The sequence below is a fragment of the Nicotiana tomentosiformis genome, chromosome 6 (genome assembly GCF_000390325.3).
Source record: "Nicotiana tomentosiformis chromosome 6, ASM39032v3, whole genome shotgun sequence".
NCBI lineage: Eukaryota > Viridiplantae > Streptophyta > Magnoliopsida > Solanales > Solanaceae > Nicotiana > Nicotiana tomentosiformis.
The window spans coordinates 132,549,495-132,568,868 of record NC_090817.1 but is presented as its reverse complement, the minus strand read 5'-3'; the positions used below and the strand labels follow the sequence as shown (position 1 = coordinate 132,568,868).

General features: G+C 36.4%; 1 protein-coding gene, 1 non-coding gene and 1 pseudogene across 2 annotated transcripts; 2 read left to right on the top strand and 1 right to left on the bottom strand.

Moving 5' to 3' along the window:
- Positions 1-1,227: 1,227 nt before the first annotated feature.
- LOC104120923 (protein FAR1-RELATED SEQUENCE 6-like) lies at positions 1,228-4,926 on the top strand. Its single transcript, XM_009632790.4, has 2 exons — positions 1,228-1,520; positions 2,714-4,926. The coding sequence occupies exon 2, from the start codon at positions 2,746-2,748 to the stop codon at positions 4,747-4,749; it is 2,004 nt and encodes a 667-aa protein (XP_009631085.1). The 5' UTR covers positions 1,228-1,520; positions 2,714-2,745; the 3' UTR covers positions 4,750-4,926.
- A 446-nt stretch (positions 4,927-5,372) lies between these two features.
- On the top strand, positions 5,373-5,568 carry LOC117273565 (U2 spliceosomal RNA). Its single transcript, XR_004503568.1, has one exon. It is a non-coding gene; the product is annotated as a U2 spliceosomal RNA (small nuclear RNA).
- A 244-nt stretch (positions 5,569-5,812) lies between these two features.
- Positions 5,813-16,828, bottom strand: LOC104120924 (signal recognition particle subunit SRP54 2-like; annotated as a pseudogene).
- Between the last annotated feature and the right edge of the window lie 2,546 nt (positions 16,829-19,374).

Below are 19,374 nucleotides of genomic sequence, written 5' to 3'. Positions count from 1 at the left end.
TTTGTATCAGCTTTTCTTGCAGGGGCCCTTTTGATGCCAAAATTTTCAAATTACGTCATAAAGCATTAGAATTATTATTCAGTCTTGTTCTGCTATTTAATTACCTTATATATAAAAGGAATAAGGGGGTATGTTCAGTTCTTTATGCTCATTTTTTGCTTTACATTTTTTACTGTATCTCAAAGAACATCACATTAATTTCTTGTGTCGGCACACATTGAGGGTGTGTTTGGTACGAAGTAAAATGTTTTCATGAAAAATGAGTGGTTTTAACACTTATTTTCCCTTGTTTGGTTGATGAGTGAAATTTTTTTTCCGAAAAATATTTTCTAGTGTTTGGTTAGAGAGCAAAAAATATTTTTTTATGCTACTCTCCTCACCTCCTTTACCCCAAGTACCCATGTTTCACTTCAGATCTCTCACAAAAATTCAAAAAATAACCTAAAATTATATTCATGTTCAAACACAATTCTAATTTTCAAATATTACTTTCCCTTGAAGTTTTTTTTTTTACACTTTTTTCAGAAATTTTATATGTCCAAACGCCCACTATGTACCTCAGAAGCTTTTCAGGTGGAAATGCTTTGGGTATAGCTCGTGGAAAAAATCAAAGCCAAACCATTTCGCTTTTAAAAAAAGTCCAATAAAATCAGACTAAACATTTTTTCGGAGATTAAGCTTGCGTTTGAATATAAATTTGGTTGAAACTTGAAAAAAGAGTTTTTGAAGTTGTGTTGAAAAGAAAATTTGGAAGGTAAATTTATGTTTGGATATTTATTTTATTTGAAAAAACTTGAAGTTTTATGAGTGGAAACAAATTTGTTACCCAAAATTTTGGCATCAAAACTGGCAGCTTTTGGGAACTTGATTTTTTTTTTTTTAATTTTTTGTCAAAAACTGATCATATTCCATGAACATACAGTATTTTTAAATTTTTTTTGAGAAAAAAATAGCCAAAATCTATGGCGGAACAACAACTAAAAAGTCTTAGGTAAGTTTTAAAAAAGTTACTAATACAATCTTATTCAATAGGCTTTAAACAAATAAGTTTATTCTTTGTCGGACATTGTAATCCATTTTTCGAAGATCTTTTCCTTTTCTAAGTGTTGAACATCAGTTGTAACGATTCATAAATAAACTACTCACTGGAATAATGTAGTTAGCAATATTCCTACGAGCTGTAGGAAGCTATGTCCTCGTTCAACAAGAGAAACATTATGTCCTCGTTCAACAAGGGAAACGTTATTAAATTTGCAAGTCGAAAATAAAATAATAGTTAAATGAGTTAAAACACCATCAATTGATTAACATACTACTTCAATATAAAACTTTTCACAAAATCATGTTTCGAAAATTTTCTACAAACGTAACCAGGAGTTATGCAACTTATCTTCATATCTCGATAATTTGTCTACTATTAGCGGGCAGCTAGCTAGCTTAAAACGCCGATCGCCGTTTCTTGCTGAAAGACAAGAGGAAGCTCAGCCGATCACCGGAGGCAACGTCCGAAAGTGGCTCAGGTGAGAATCTTTGTTTAAATTTCCATTTTAATTTGCTAAAAGTTTTGAACTTTGGTTTACCCAAGTAGCAATTCTTTAGTTTCTGCTTCTCCTTCTTGTCTTATCCCTCAGCTCACAGTGTTCAATGCTCAACCCTTTACCTCTAATTCCAAGAATTGATCTTTATTTTAGGCTGTACATACTCAATTGACCTAAGCCCATACTAATTTAGTGACTTTGATTGTTTGTTTTCATCTTTATCAGAACAGAACACAGGAAATGAAATTCTCGATTTATGCTCAGATTATATAGCTCCCCTTATGGACCCAAATGCAACCCCCCCCGGTGGGTGGGAGGGGGTGCGCTCTTAGTGAGCTATCCCCCTAACTTTTCATCTGTAGAAATGGCTGCTTTCAATTTGCCATTCAGAAATATAATAATATGTTCGAGTACTTACTTTAAACTTCCCTATGATTCTTCTCATGAGTAGCACTAGTGTGCTTGTGGTTTTTTGTGTCTTTATATATTTAGCTTATATTCATGGTTAATCTTGTGAAGATTCTGCTTTTTGTTGTTATTACTGGAATGTTCATTCTTCAAATTTGAGCTTTTTTTTTTCCGCTCAAGGATATTGATATTCTCCTTTATTTATTTTTAATAGTAAATCAATCCTTTTTCTATGTTATTTTTTTGCTGTTCGATCTTTCAGACTTTTGAAGAAATTTTGCTTCAGGTGTTTGCCTATGTATCAAAAAGTAGATACAAGGGAAAGTTTCCTACTGATACACTAAGAAGTAAATATACTGTTGAAATGGATCATTGTTAGCTGTATACTCTTCTTTACAACCTTATGGCTTTCTCATACTTCAGGCTAATATTGAAGTTGACATCTAGACCAGTGTAAGCAGAACCTTTTATATTGTAAAATACATCTCAAACTCTTGTTAGAAGAATTCCCAGAGAGAAACATTGTCTTATTTCCTGCATAAAAAGACACTCTGCAATATTATACAGTAACTATTTTCCCGATAGCCCTCGGCCTCTCATTAGTTCTGTAGTTGGGGAGAAATACGTCTGGAATATTTCCTTATTGACATCATTATATAAAAAAGTTATTTTGGCTTTATCTTCCGCTTTCTTCCTCCTCCACCCTCCTCTCCTGGGGTTGTCCCTGACCACCTTTGACGAATCCTCTTCTCATTGATATATTACAGAAATTGATGTTGATGCTTCTACAACATTCCAAATGGATGGTCTTTCACTCAATGCCGAGCCCATCTTCGATGATGAAACTGAGGAATTCAAGATTGATGGAGAGTGTGCGATGACGGAATATGTTGGTCAATCTGGTGTTATTGAAGGCAAAAATCCTGTTCTTCCGGCTGTTGGAATGGAGTTCGAGACATATGAGGATGTATATTACTTTTACAATTGTTATGCTAAAGTGCAAGGATTTGGGGTCAGAGTGAGTAATACATGGTATAGGAAGAGTAGGGAAAGGTATAGAGGAAAACTAAGCTGCAGCAGTGCAGGATTTAAAAAGAAAAGCGAAGCGAACCGGCCCAGACCCGAGACAAGAACTGGCTGTCCAGCAATGATAAAGTTCAGATTGATGGCGAACAAAAGATGGAGAATAATTGAAGTTGAACTTGAACACAACCACCTCCTTAGTCCATCAGCTGAAAAGTTCTATAAATCTCATAGAAACATCAGTTCGGGGAGTAAAAGGCCCTTGCAGATGGATGCTAATCAAGACGTTCAGAAAATTAGGTTATTCCGAACTGTCATTATTGATCCAGATGATGATCGAAAATTAAACATTGATGAAGGTGAATTCAGGAACACGATTGACCAGTCCAACAACCATTTGATTCTTAAATCTGGAGATGCTCAAGCTATTCACAGTTTCTTCATTGATCTACAGTTGGTAAACCCTGATTTCTTTTATGTAATGGACCTAAATGAGAAAGGATGCCTGCGGAATGTGTTTTGGGCGGAAGCAAGATTTAAGGCTGCGTATAATTATTTTGGTGATGTGGTCAGAATTGACACTGCTTGTTTGACCACCAAATACGAGGTTCCACTAGTGGTAATTGCCGGAGTTAACCATCATGGACAATCTGTCCCACTAGGCTGTGGTTTGGTTGCAGGAGAGACTGTAGAGTCATTTATATGGCTGCTAAGGGCATGGCTAACGTACATGGTTGGCCGCCCTCCGCAGACCATCATAATTGACCAATCTAGAGCTATGCAAACTGCTATTACTGATGTTCTCCCTCGGTCATCTCATTGTATTTCTTTGTCACATATCATGAAGAAAGTTCCAGAGGAATTGGGTGGGTTGCATGAATATGAAGTAATCAAGAAAGAATTTACTAAAGCAATTTACCAATCATCAAGAACAGATGAGTTTGAAGCAGCTTGGGAGGACATGATACTATGCCATGGAATTAGGGACCATAAATGGCTCCAGACACTCCATGAAGATCGTAAACACTGGGTCCCTGTCTATTTAAAGGATACATTTCTAGCGGGGATGTTTCCTATAACAGTCAGTGAGAAAGAGGCTTCTCCTTTTGATGAGTATTTGTCTAATCATACTCCCTTGAAAGAGTTCCTTGACGCGTATAACCAATGTCCGAAGGAAATCTATCAAAGAGAAGCATTGGCTGATACAAAATCAAGGAATTCCAGTTTTATGTTGAAATCAAGATTTTATTTTGAAATGCAGCTATCTAAAGTTTATACCAATCACATATTCGAAAAATTCCAAATCGAGATCGAGGGAATGTTTTCGTGTTTAAGCACAAGGCAAGTAAGTATTGATGGGTCAATTGTAACTTACATGGTTAAGGAACATGAAGTTGAGAATGTGAATGAAGCACGAGATTATGAGGTTACGTTGAATACAGTTGTTGCGGAAGTTCTTTGTGCTTGTGGTTTATTCAACCTGGAGGGTTTCCTGTGCAGGCACGCATTGTGTGTTCTAAGTCAGAACGGTTTTGAGGAGATCCCACCTCAGTACATTCTTTCACGTTGGAGAAAGGATATTCACCGTAGTTATGTTCTTGACTATGGTTGCAATTTGATTGACACCAAGAATTCGGTCCACAGGTATGATAATTTATACAAGTGTGCTGTGAAGTTGGTGGAAGAGGGGAGGAAATCGAATGAACGATACAAGTTCACTTTAGAAGCATTGGGTGAGATATTGAAGGAAGTTAGTTTGCAAGATCATAACACTCTTTAGCTTTTTAAGAAGAGCTGTGATATTTGTAAAATAGAACAATGTGCATCATTCTTCAGGATTATGCATGCTTTTTAATGTGCGAATGTAGGCATGCTCATGTTTATGGATGTATGCACACAAAATCTACACTATAATGTAAAGTAGATCTGTACTGATGATCTATCTTATTTTTGGTCACTATTTGCACAGTATGCTTAGAAAATGAAAATATATAGCAAGGAATTATGCTTTTTATATGTTGATCAAGTAATTTTTCTGAAAATGAGTAGTAAAACTGAATAAAAAGAACAGTCACAGTTGTATCTTGATTCTTTTCAACTTCTGCAACATGGTTATCCTTTGAACATGAGGTCGTTCTTGTGAGAAGTTAACACTTGTAAAATAAGCAAACACTTGTTTACGTGTCCCAGATATGAACATGAATTTATGGAGAAAGTGTAGAGAAAGATAAAACTATATTTATTGATTCAATTTACTTCATTGTTGTCTCCGTTTTTACACACTTCAAAAGGGCAAGAAGGATATTTTTATTTGGAGTGACCAATTGTCCCGCATCGATAGCAGCTAAGAAGTAGACAGCAGAGAGTTGCTATAAAAATGAAGGCCCGACTCCTTTGCAAAGCATACCTTTCTCGGCCTTTTGGCTAAGATCAAGTGTAGTATCTGTTCTTATCAGTTTAATATCTGATATGTGGGCTATTAGCTCACACGATATTAACTTAATTTTTTAAGGGGAAAGGTCTATTAGGGTAGCTTGCTATCTGGGCCTTTGAGTGTCGCTTTGGCGTTGCACTACAGCCATAGCCTGGCGCACCCCACCAAATTAAGTCCAATATTATTAAGTAAGCCCGAAAGTATGTGGCCCAGTTATATCAAAATTTAATTAAATAACTAATGTTTTGATTAAGCCCATGCGTAATTCTTTAGTCCCGCCTTTTTCAATGGATACTGCCACGTGTGTTTTTCTAAAGTTGTAAAAGCCAAGATCTTCCCAATATTCGTCTTTCTTGTTATTCAAAAGCAAACAACAGTCCTTTATTCTAACAGTAGTTGAAAGAATAACTTTAAACATCAAGCAGTGCCTACATAATAAATACAGCAAGAAAATTATACAACTAACGTATTATTCAATCTGCTATCAGTCAAATTGACCAAAGTATCTGCTTCCTAGAACTCAAAACTGTGCTCAACCATATAGACATGAAATGTCAAAAGCTCACAAGTTGGATCCTTTTCTAATAACAGAAGATTGCTAGTAAATCTTAAACTTTGTAAATCTGTACAATTATGCTTTTGATGTAATCAAATACTATTTACGGCCACCACCAAATATACCCATCATATCTTTGGAGGAACTCATATGCTTTATGAAGTTCTGTAAACCACCCGTTCCTCCGATTTTATTTAACCCCTTCATTAAAGATTTGTTCTTGCACGTATTTGCAAGTCGCTTGTATCCTTCCAGCAACTCCATTACCTCATGCACTCGACGGCCAGCACCCCTAGCTATCCGCATGATCCGAGATTGATTCATAAGCTTTGGATTGGAACTATCCAATTCTGCAATTATACTACAGTTTTTTTTAACATAAACCAACAACAATAACAAACTCAGTATAATCCTATAAAATGGGTCTGGGGAGGGTAGTGTGTATACAGACCTTACCCCTACCTTGAAGTTAGAGAGTCCGTTTCCGATAAGACCCCGGGCTGAAGGAATATATATATATAAAAGATCGTACTGAATTCTAAAACTAAATAAGGTTACATAAATTAGCTTAAAGAAAACCTCATTGAATTTTAGCTCACTTGCCTTCGTTGGTCATTGAGTCCATCAATGTCAGATATCCATTAAATTTTGCCCGGATTTCCTTTTCATTACCTTTTGGCACAAAATCTGCACCAAATAGCATTGAGAGACCCTATACCAAAGAAAAGAAATATCAACAATGGATAAAACAATGTCAATTCAAAAGGGAAAAAAGCATGCAGGAACAAATGCGGGTAAGAGGTTCACATAGGGTAAGTAGGTAGTTGTCACCAAGAGACAAGTGTTGGCAAAACTTCCAATTAAACTAAGACTCCGTTTGGAATCAAGTGCAGTTAAGAACTTTATCCATGAAAGGTTATTTACACAGATGATTTATCATGAACGGTAACCGCTCTCTCTTCCATTTTAAATGACATATATTACTATTCTTAAATAGAAGGGGAGTCTTAGAGCAATAGTGAAGTTATCTCAGTGGGACCTAGAGGTTAAGGGTTCGAGCCGTGGAAGCAGCCACTGATGCTTGCATTAGGGTAGACTATCTACATCACACCCCTTGGGATACGACCCTTCCCTAGACCCTACGTGAGCACGAGATGCCTTGTACACCGGGCTGCCTCTTTTTTTTTTTTTTTTATCTATTCTTTAATACTCTTAATTCTATAAGAATTTTGACCTAGTGTACATTATTTTGTTTTGAAAGAGTTGTGACCTTGAGTACATTAATTGCCTAGTTGAAGTTTACAACTTCTTGAAGAAGTTGAAATCAACCAATTCAAAGAAAGCCTAAAACAACCAGCAAATGCTCTTGAGCTTGCTCAAGTTCTTAGACATTTAATTATATAAATAAGTTTTGAGAACACGGAAAGAAAAAAAGAAAAGAAAAAGTGCAAACAAGCACAAGAGATTCACACTGCAAGATGTATGAATATAATTAAAATCATTTGGCACTTTTTGAACACTATTTTAAGTTGGCTCCTTTTAAATGAATTGCAGAAATAATGACTAAAAAGGACAGCCCGGTGCACTAAACTTCCGCTATGCGCAGGTCGGGGGAAGGGGCGGACCACAAGGGTCTATTGTACGTGTTGCTACCCAATTTTTTTCTCATATTTTTAAAATATATATATACTTTCAAAATAGTATATTTGCATTATCATTTAGTTTATAAACATATACAAGCATTTTTTCATAATTTTTCATAATTTTTAAAGGCTTTAAATCGATTTATTTTCGCATTTTTATACCCAGTAATTATCCTTCAAATTATTTTTATGATGATTTAATCATCTACACCAACATGATGTTTTAAATATTTTCAGTGTATTTTTTTTAATTACATTTTGCATTTCTAGGGCTAATTGCACATTTTTGCAATAATAGCCCATATTCATGTATAATTACATTATTTATGCGAAAATGACTCTTTATATTTTTATAATATTAAGTAATTATTTTTAATAATTTTAGTGCATAAATAATATTTTGTTATTTATTAGTTACTTTTATAATTTTTCTTTTAATTAAATATTGGGTATTTAAAAACTAGCCTAAAATCCTACCTATTTTCGGACCAATTATTGGCCTAAAACCTAATACACTAGCCCAAACAACCCCCAGCCCAAATCAATTAACCCAATCCCACAACCCGGTCTCAACCCGTTTTAACCACCTGACCTAGTTCCCCTCTAATCGTGGCCGTTGATCTCTGAGATCAACGGCCCACATTAAACCTTCCCTTTTAATTACCACCCTCATCCCTAAACCTAATCATTTTCCACCGTCCACCGCCCTCATATCCCACCTCCCTTCTCCCTCCTAAGAACCCTAGCCGCCGCCCCCCCTAAAATCTCTCATAATCCCACGCAATATGGGATTCTATGGCTACCCTTTGCCATATACGACCTCTCTTTGGTACTGGTTTTTCTTCTATACTGCTTGCCTAAACATGGCAAGCAGATCTCATAAGGATCGAACCAAAATCGGTTCAAATCCTTGACTTTTCTGATATTCTGTCTACATTCATCATCTTACTCTTTGTAAGTACGAATATTTGTGTATCTCTTATGGATTCTTACTTGCCCTAAAATTAGGGTTTTCAGATCTCTTTTAATCGAACCAAAATAGATTCGATTCTCTGATTTTAAGTATTATTATGTCCATATTCGTCCTATATTCTACTATGGCCTGTTTTTATTATATTTTTGTCAATATTTGTCTTACCCTAAAATTAGGGTTTTCAGATTTTCTTAAATCGGACCAAAATTAGTTTGACCCTCTTATTTTTAGTGCTATTTGGGTCTATATTCATCCTATGTTATTATTTTTGTGTATATTCTGGTAATATTTGTTTTCCTAAAAACTAGGGTTGCTTGACTTCTCCTTAATTGATTCTGAATCAATTTCGCATGTTATTCTTTCCTTTTCTTTTGAGGTTGATTGATTGTTTTCCTTACTTATGTGCTGATTTTTATCACTATATAAACCCATTCCCTTTCCCCTTTTTGGACAGACGAAAGTCACTAAAAAAAAACTCTCACTAAAAATTGAGGTTTCTACTCTGTATTTGTTTACTACTCTGTTCTGTTTGGCTCTTAGCCGGCTAAAAGCCAAGGCCACCTAATTTTTACTTTTCTGACCATCTCTTGGGTGTGAGCACTGCCCCGGGTTCTTGAAACCCTTGGGAACTTGACACATTTGAGACTCTGGGTCCTTACTGTTGTTCTTTTCTTGTTTATTGAACAATAACTGGTTAGTTTCTAAACCCTCGCAATGTTTATTCTCTTATGTTAGCATATTCTTTGAAACTACACGACTTAATGTATTTCCTTAACTCTTTTTATGTGTGATTCTGCCTATAATTGATAGCCTAATAATGTCTTTGCACCTAACTTAGTTAATTTAGACAGAATAAAGCATGTTTAGTTTGGTGTTGTTGATAATTCGAATGTTCTGCCTTGATTATATGGTTTAATCCATGTTCTTTGCCTAATTCAGAACTTCTAGTGATTAATTGATGTTATTAGCATACCTTAACTTGTTTAAGACCTTTACTCTAAAGTGTAGTATGCTCCTATGACTATGGTTGCCACTCTATGTGTTCTTGCCATGTCCAATTCTGCACCTCTAACAACCTGTTATCCTTTAAACTAATCCTCCTTGACTGATACCCTCTATGATATCTAATCCTGTTTGTATTATACTGTGTAGTCCTGAGTTTGGTATAATATGATCCTTTAAGTTCTACAATGGTTGCATTACTTGGTTTTACTAGTCTAATGCCCTTGCCTGTTGACTTTGCAATCCCAGGCTCTTTGTTTCTTATCATATGACACCCTGCCCAATGTGTTAGTTTGCTTCTTGAGTTCATTATGTGATTATCTTATAATGTTTGCAAATACTTTTCCAAACCTATTACTATTTTTCATTGATTGTTTCTTGTTATGAGTCTAATTCTGGGCCGGTTGAAAGTCAAGGCCCCCTAAATCTTCTCTATCAACCTCCCTAGTGTGAGAACCATTTGAGACCCTTGTGAACTCTGACACACTAAGGTCTAAGGTTCTTTGGGCCACTTTGTCCTAATTGTTCAACTCTGCCCCTCCTTTTTTACCTACTGAATAAACCAATTGGTTTGTGTAAATGGCTGTTGGTCAGCTCTGGCTACTGGGTTTTGGCTATTTTGTGTAAATGAAGATTGTTTTTCTGGATTTGATTGGCTATGACTTCTGGGCTGTGGTGAAGCCTGTTGGATATGTAATTGAAGGCCTGGCTGGGCTGGGTATACTTTGGGCCTATCTTAGGCCCACTATAGTTATTTTGTAACCCTGTAATTTATTTCATTCATTGGGTCTGTAATAATGTTGTAATAACAATTGGGGTGTTGGTAAAATTGAAAAAATGAGTTTATTCTAATATTTGCATGAACGGGTAGAAATCCTGCCTATAGGTATTTAATTTGCTCGAACATGTTCTGCTACTATGTGTGTTAGATAACCTACCTATATGACTTGAGTGTTTAATTCATTTAACATATTCTGCTTCTACATGTTTGTTAGATATAATGTCTATAGGAAATAAAGTGACCAATATTTCAATTTGCATTACGGCATATTCATTAGATACTATGACCCTAGGGTTATGTTAGCTTATGTTCTGCAAATTTGCATTTTAGAAATCATGCCTATAGGGTTTTAATTGGTTAATGTGCTGTTGTTATAATTGCTCACTTAGGAGACATGCCTATAGGAGCTAAAGTCAGTTTCAATCGCTAATTGTAGAAATCCTGCCTATAGGGTAATCCCGCTCGCTTTTAAGTGTTAATATTGAACTTTCAACACTGTTTCTATTAGAAAGCATGCTTATAAGATCAAACGGAGTAGTTCTCAATATCTTCCATGGTTATCACTGCTAACTACTGCGTAAATTACCTAGATAGCATGTCTATAGGTTTAATCGCTTATAATCTGTAATCAGCGGGCAATTGTGTAGTTGCTTAGAAGCTGTATCTAAAACGACACCTTGCATCTGAAACTGCCTGTACGTTTGAACCCCAAGGTCACATAGAAATCATGTCTATAGGGCCTAATGACTTTAATTTGCTTCAATCCTGAAATTGTCTAATGCTTAATGTAAAAATTTGTTCGCATGCATTTGTTGTCTAAGTGTGGAGGCTAACTTGAGCCTTTAATTGCTTTTACATGAAGTCCAACTTGTTTTGTATGTCGCCTAGTTTTATCATTTCTAAGCAGCCTAAGCTAAGTCTAGAAACCATTCAAAATAGAGGTCCAAACGCCTCGTGGGCCATAGGCATGGGACGGGTAGTGCACGAATAGGGCACGGTTTAGAATCAACTAGTGCGCTTTAGGTAAAAACTTAAAGATAGTAATCGGGTAGCAGGAGATGATAGTCTGTGTCCGCTGAATAATACGAGTAACACCCCACCTCGAGGGAGTTACGAAGTATTATTTATGTTGCACGGGGTGATCCTTTAGGCTAAAAAACTTAGGACCCCCATCTTGTCTTTAAACCAATTATCTGTGTTTACTCAAGGACTTTCTGATAATGATTGTTTTTCAAACTTCTTGTTTTTCTCTCTAACTATTTGACTAATTCATATAATTCAAGTTCGGCCGGGACCCCTAGTTGTGGACCTCGAAGAGTACCTAACACCTTCTCTTCGAGATAATTTGAGCCCTTACCCGATCTTTGGTGACGCAAACTGGTTAAAGCAGAGTTATTTGCAAATAGGTGCCCTAACGCACCTCAAACCCGTTAGGTGGCGACTCTCTCTTTTAACACCTTCCTTTAAAAGAGTTGTCACGTATCGAAACCCGATTTCGCGAGAAAGAGGGGCGCGACAGTACGCAGCCTTACCCTGCATTTCTGCTAGAGGCTGTTTTCACGGCTCGAATCCATGACCACCTGGTCACATGGCAACAACTTTACCAGTTACGCCAAGGTTCCCCTTCAATCCACGGCTGAAATAATGATTAATTTTCAGAAAGCAGAATGTTAAGAAATATGAAATCCAATGACCCGTTACAGAAAATATGAAGAAAGAGAGAAAAGATTTGCCAAACTTCCAGGAAGGGGGATCAAAGATTAAATAAGCGCTAAGCAAACCTGGCCAATAGGACCCATTTTAAGTATGCATTGAAATAGCTCATACAATATTCTCAAGGTAGGCTTTCCTTGGGACAGCATCTGAAGAAGCTCAGGCTGTTGATCCGTCAAGACCACTTCATTTAGCTTGTCCATGAAGCCAGATCAGTCGCCAATGCCTGATAGAAATTGATGTACAAGGAAAAAGGGCGTTAGCAACTTCAAGTGCCTCAAATGAGCAGGAAGGGATCACAAGAACAAATCAAATGACAATGGAGTGAAGGATGTATCGAAGCAAAGACGAGGAAAGCGAGAAGAGGTGCAAACCTAAAAGACGGCTCACAAATGATTTAACATCAAAAACTTCAAACTCGTCCATGTGTTCACCAGTTCCGACAAATGTAACGGGACTTTTTGTTGCAGCAACTCTGCACATCAGAAGAGAAACAGAATAAATACATCTTGTTTATTCCCAGAAAGAGAGACCGTAATATTTCATTCCATAAAAAAGTATTCGAGTCGTGATTATATTACTGTAAGAGACAAGGATCAATTTTAAATCTCACGACTTACACAGCTTCTTAATTTTTCTTGGGGTGGTTTGGCAAGAGGTATTAGAAAAAACAATGCAATCATTAGCTCTATGCATTACTTATACCTTATTTGGTACATTTTTTCAACCTAATACTTGTATTAGTTATACATCATACTTGGTATTATCCTATGTATAAGTAATGCATAGAAAACCATGGCATTAGTAATACCAAGGCTACTAATCCATGCATTAGGTTGGTTAAAGATAAAATTATCCTTAAAGTCCCTTAAAGCTTGAGAATATGGAGGGCATTTTTGTAAACAACTATTTTTCTTAAAAATTATGCAATGCATTATGATTTTAATACACCACACCAAACAGTAGATAAGAAATAATATTTACATAACTAATGCTTGCATTACTAACCCATGCATTACTAATACACCTTATTCCGCACTATTCTTATACACCCTACCAAACGACCCCTAATTGCATTACTTAATCAAGGCAAGCAGTTTAATTTTTTTTTTCCACACACAAATTGCAAAACTTGTTAGCCAGGAATTTCTTAGTGTTGTTAGAGAAATGATAATCATTTTCTGTGGGAAATCTTTAAAGATCTAGGGTATCCCTCCAGTCCAATTCGGATGCATTCTATTAACCCAAAAAACAACTACATTAACAACCTGCCCCATTTGAGCAGACATGGCCTGGAATTGTAAGGTTATAAAATAGCAATACATGTTTGGTAATATTTACTATCAGAAGGAAAACTTAGGTCTAAAACTATAGGATGAGAACTTACGCACTAAGCGCACCACCTCCTTTTGCATGTCCATCCATCTTAGTAACTATCACAGCTCCAACTGCAACACTTTGCTTAAATGCTAGAGCTTGATCAAAGGCGGCTTGACCAATACTACTATCCATAACAAATATCACAAGTTCTGGTTTCTGGCAAATGAAATTGTAAGATGAGCATTTCATTCAAGGTAACAATATACTGGAGGATATAATCATAATTGAAAGATAAGAAAATCAGCAAAATCAGCATTTTACATTCAAAAGAACAATTTACTAAAGAATTGTAGAACATACTATCGCTTCAGATACTTGTCGCATCTCTTCAAAAAGAGCGGCTTCTTGTCTGTGGCGACCACTAGTGTCAACTATTATTAGATCACACTTTTCTTTTTTAAATGTTTCTACTCCGTCGACTGCTACTTTCACAGAGTCTGACTCAGCATAGCTGTTGCAGAAAGCTTCATTCACTTAAAAAGATGGCTTCTTGCGTTGATTAAAACAATAAATGGAAGTTCAAATGACCTAAATTTAACAAGTAGAAGTTTGGATCTGGTCAGTAAAACATGCAACAACAGCTGATTACTTTTTTGTTTCTTTTGAACAAGAGCCGCTATAGCTAACTACTTAACCCATTCAAGAAACTAAATTAGGATTTACTTCTTTTCTTTTCCCATGATGTTGTAGTGGGGGGACGGGTTAAATACAGCAGGCAAAAAAGTTCCAAAAACTGTGAGAAATCATTGATTTCTCATTAGGAGAGAAGGAAGAGCTCTTGAGCAAAGTAACTCAAGGACATTCCATTTGAAGCAGGCAACCTATGTACATACAGACTTATCAGCAAAAATGACTTCTGCTGGAAAAAAAGAGCAAATTTTTTCTTTAATCTAAATATACGCAATGATCTACCAAATTAAAAGAAGCAATTTGATAAGCAGATCATCAACGGTGAATTATGTCTTTCTCTTGGTTCTAACATACAATTAGTGACTAAACCGTTTTGGCTTTCAACTTTAATCTCTTAAAAGTATTAGCAAAGTCCATATACTTTTCTCCATAAGTTAGAAGAAGTTGCTCAGACTTCAGCCTCTAATTTCCTTATCAAAATGTGCTTTAAATTTGTGATTCTTATGCACCTATGACATCATTTAGATCGTTTGGAGATTAAATTAATTAAATAAAAATGGAGAATCTCAGCTTCGTCTCAATGAAAGAAGGACCGGGAAACGTCATCAGGATCATCATCAGATTTTAGCTGCATCAAATATCTAAAAAAAAATTGAAAGAAGATGACACTTAATAGATTGGGAGGAGGACATGCCTTCCATAAAAAGGTATTTTAGCTTTTGTAGCATTCTGCTTCAATTGATCGAATGCTCCGGCTCTGAATGTGTCTGCACACACTAAAGCTGGGTTCCAACCCCTTTGCTTGTGGTAGTAAGCATATTTTGTACAAGCAGTTGTTTTTCCAGATCCTGTGGTAAAACAAAAGAAAATAAATTACTCCAATCTATCTTTACCCAGTGGAAAAGAAAAAGGGATGGGTTCTGCATTATGTATAATTACAAAATAAATCCCATTGCAACTCACCTTGCAAACCGACAAACATGACAACACTGGTTTTCCCCTTTTTTGGTGTAAAAGAAGGCCTCCCGGGATCCAATATCTTGCAGAGTTCATTAAATACAGCCTACATAGATGAACAAACCGCTTCAAGTTAAAGAGGAATGCGGTAAGGGTGGAATTGAAATAATTTACTTTTGATAACTATTTCGCGTGACAAATCAGGGAAATGCCAACTAGAGACATGGGTACAACAACAACAACAGCAGAGCCAGTTTATTGAGCTGTGTACGCAGACCTTACCCCTACCTAGTGAAGGTAGAGAGACTGTTTCAACTAGAGACTTGGGTATTACAAAAAAAAAGAAGGAAAGAAAGTATGAAAAGAGATCATGTGACATTCCCAAATAAGTTACTCTACACTAAAAGGAAGAACAACAGCCGTCTAGGTCCTCAATCTGTATAAAAATTGACATAAGACCACAAGTTTTTCCATCAAAATCAAACAAGGATGTAATATCACACGAAAGTTAATCTTAATTTTCATTCTACAGACCTTCATATATACATCACCGGAGGAAAGTCCATGATAAGATAACCACTCAAAAACTGACCAACTCAAGACATTCTTTTCAATCACATGAAAGCGGCAATGTGGACTTCCAAATTAGTTATTTTACACTAAAGAAAGAACCACAGCTGTGTAGGTCCTCAACCTGGATAAAACTTAACATAAGCCTACAAAGTTTCCCTTCAAAATCAAACAAGGATGTAATGTCACAATAAATTTCATCCTTAATTTCATTTTAGAGGACTTTCCTCCTATAACAAGAGCATTCTCTGTCTATATCCACTCATACATCACCAGAGAAAAATCCATGATAAGGTCACACTCAAAAACTTACCAATATTAGACATGTTAATCAGTTCATCTCTATGCTTTACTACCTCAATATCAATAGGCTAAAATGGATATCTACCAAATTCCAAAGTAAACAAAATGTAATATAATTAGCATGATCACACATATATGCAAAGTTCAATTTTGGTCTATTGAATAGTGCAAACCATTTTTTGGTATAACCATCTAGTATCTGTAACCCACTTGCTCGATTAATCCAGATTCACGCCGCATAGGGCCCATTAAAGGGGGAAACACTTCCTACCAAGAATTTTTCCCATTCCAGGCTTGAACCCCAGCCCTCTGGTCAAAGGTGAAGGGACCCATCCATCCCACCCCATCTCTTGGTGGTGCAAACCATCATTTCTGTGAGAAGGACATTATATTTGTTTATTTTGGTATCATTAAATTTTGTTAACCGTCTCATCTGAAATGTTAATGCTCTAATTTATTTTATGTTTGCAAATTGCAAGTAACCAAAAACTTGTACAATCTGCATGCTCCATTATCCGCATTAGAAATATGTGATATGCAAATCAAATAGAAATATGCAGACCTGTTGGATGATCTTGCGCTTGTTGTGGCCAGCGGGGAGATCACCAAAATTGTCGATGTTTTTGATATTTGTGGTCATATCACGAACTAGCTGAAATTGAACATCGGCTTGGAGAAGAGCACGGTTTATTTCATTGAGGCAATCGTTGAGGACCTTCTCATCAACAACTGTAGCATTGCGCATCTGCTGTAGAGCACGTGATATGCTCCCACGTAATTCAGCTAACACCATCTTGAACTTGATGAAGAAGAAAAAGATTGATCAATTTATTAGAACAGAGGATTTATAAGGAAGTTTCGTCGTGATCACGAATTGATTACGGTTACAGTAATGGTTTACTTTTTTTCGAATTTCCCCCCTCCTTTTTAGGAATCCAACTTAAAATTGAATTTCGGAATTTTTAAATTTGAAAAACTAAAAAAAAAATATCACAAATTTTTGACTCTAAGTGGGCGTTTGGACATAAGAATTACAAAATTTCAAAATAGGGGAAATTTTTTTTTCAAGTGAAAATAGTATTTGAAATTTAGAGTTGTGTTTGGACATGAATATAATTTTGGGTTGTTTTTGAAGTTTTGTGAGTGATTTGAGTGAAAATTTTGAAAAACAGCATTTTGGAGTTTTTCAAATTTTCGAAAATTTCAAAAATGCATCTTCAAGTAAAAATTAAAAATTTTATGAATAAACGCTGATTTCGGAAAAAAGTGAATTTGTTTTGGAAAAAAAGGAAAAACTTTCCTATGTCCAAACGGCCTCTAAATCACTCACAAAATTCAAATACAACTACAAGTTATATTTATGTTCAAACACAACTACATGTTGTATTTATGTTCAAACACAACTTCTTTAACTTGAAAAAAGCTTCACTTTTTCCCAGAATTTCACAATTCTTATATCCAAATGCTTACCTAGTATCTTCGCGACTACAATATTTTTCTTATGAGTTTAGTTAGATGCACAATGGTACTGTATAGGTCGAAATATGCCTCAGAATATTTAGGGCAAGGTAATATTGAGAAAAGAGTTAGTCGAGGTCGACCAGGAAACATCGAGACTCGTGGTAGAGGTGTCAACAATGGTCGAGGTCGAGCACCACAGAAAGAGCTGTAACGGCTAGTTTTTAGAATATGATATCAAAGAGAATATTCTAGTAGATATTCTCTGTACTTGTACTATTAGGGTTTGTTAGGGATACATCCCATATATATAGGAAAAAAGATAATAAATGAGGGCATGTGACATTCATTTTGATAAGAGCAGACTTAAAAGATTCCCTCTCTCTTGTAAGGATATGAACATCATCTTTTCATCAAGATTCTTGTTCATATTATTCCATACTTTTCCATCAGATCCGAGAATAATTCGAACATTCTAGGATTTGTCTGTCACTCATCATTTTCAGGAGGAACAATCATCTAGTTCATCCTTTATTGGGCGAATCACTTCTCCTATTTACTTAAATGTCATTTATTGTTATTTATTGCTAGTTATTTCTCCATTATTGCTCATACTTTTCGGAATATTTAATGCATGTTATCCATCCACCACCAGATCTATTTAATATTAGCCACATTTTCGGAACTCACATCTAGAAATATTATTAATAACTAAGTTTAACCCATCATTATATAAAAATAATTGTTTTAGTCGAAAATTACTTTTTTCGGTCAAATAATTTGGCGCCGTCTGTGGAGATTTTCTAGTTAAATTTTTAGTTTCTTCTAGATCTATAACTAACACGGATCACTAATGTAAAAAAAAAAAGCAAGAACAAGATCTCCTTTCTTTGTGTGAACGAATCCCATATGGCAGGTAACAGAGAAGAAATGACGAGAATAATGAGTGACCTCCCAACCAACCTCATGAACGTCATCAATGAGAGCTGTGAAACAACGGACGGAGACGCAACGCCCAATGCCTCCCCTAGATGAGATGGGTCACCTCCTCCTCACTGCAGCATCACAAAATCTCTTGGTAAAGGAGCCTCCACATCTGTGATGGAGGAGACGCCACCACCTGTAAAAAAGCTCCTTGAGGCATGGCTAACTGATACGCTAACCAACGTCCTCCATAAGCCCACTCGTGACATAATTACTGAAAATGTGAGGACTTGCGTTATACAACCAGCAGACGAGCAGCACAACCAAGCCCCCCTTCCCCCCCAACGACAGGTATCACTCACAATGTCACTAATAGTGTAGGTGACGACGCTCTTGCAGCCATTTTGAAAATGATGGAGGAAATGAAAAATGAGAACAAAGCACTCCGGGACCAAATGAGAGAATACCAATAAAGGGTTGATAAGATACCGAGCGCCCCTAAGCTCCTGTCAAAGAGAGATGTCGGTCGATTCGTCGAGCAGCTGTATAGTGATTGCGCCGCTCCACATGCCATATAGAAAACCTTTAAAATGCTACCCTACCTGAAAATATATAATGGCATGACCGACCCCGAAGACCATGTGACTCACTACATCACCGTCGTGAAAGGCAATGATCTCGCCAAGGAACGAATGTCCTCCATTTTGTTGAAAAATTCGGTGAGACCCTCACGGGAGGAGCGTTGACATAGTATTCACAACTACTTGCACACTCCATTGAAACTTTTGAAGAGATGGCAGAAAAGTTCGTAAAGGCCCATGCTGGGGCCAAGAAAGCCGAAGCAAGAGTGAACGACATATTTTCCATCAAACAGTCTCCGGGAGAGGGACCGAGGGAATTTCTCGCCCGTTTCAATCGAGTAAGGATGACCCTGCTGAATGTGTCGGAAGGGATGGCAGTCGCAGCCTTCCAGAACGGGTCGAGGGCGACTATGAAACTGTTAAGTCGACTCATGAAGTACCACTCAAGTACTTGGGATGAAATACACAACGCGTATTGTGCCGAGGTCCGAGCAGACGAG

Excerpts from the sequence above, each read along its gene's own strand:
- LOC104120923 (XM_009632790.4), top strand. The coding sequence starts at position 2,746 with ATGGATGGTCTTTCACTCAATGCCGAGCCCATCTTCGATGATGAAACT.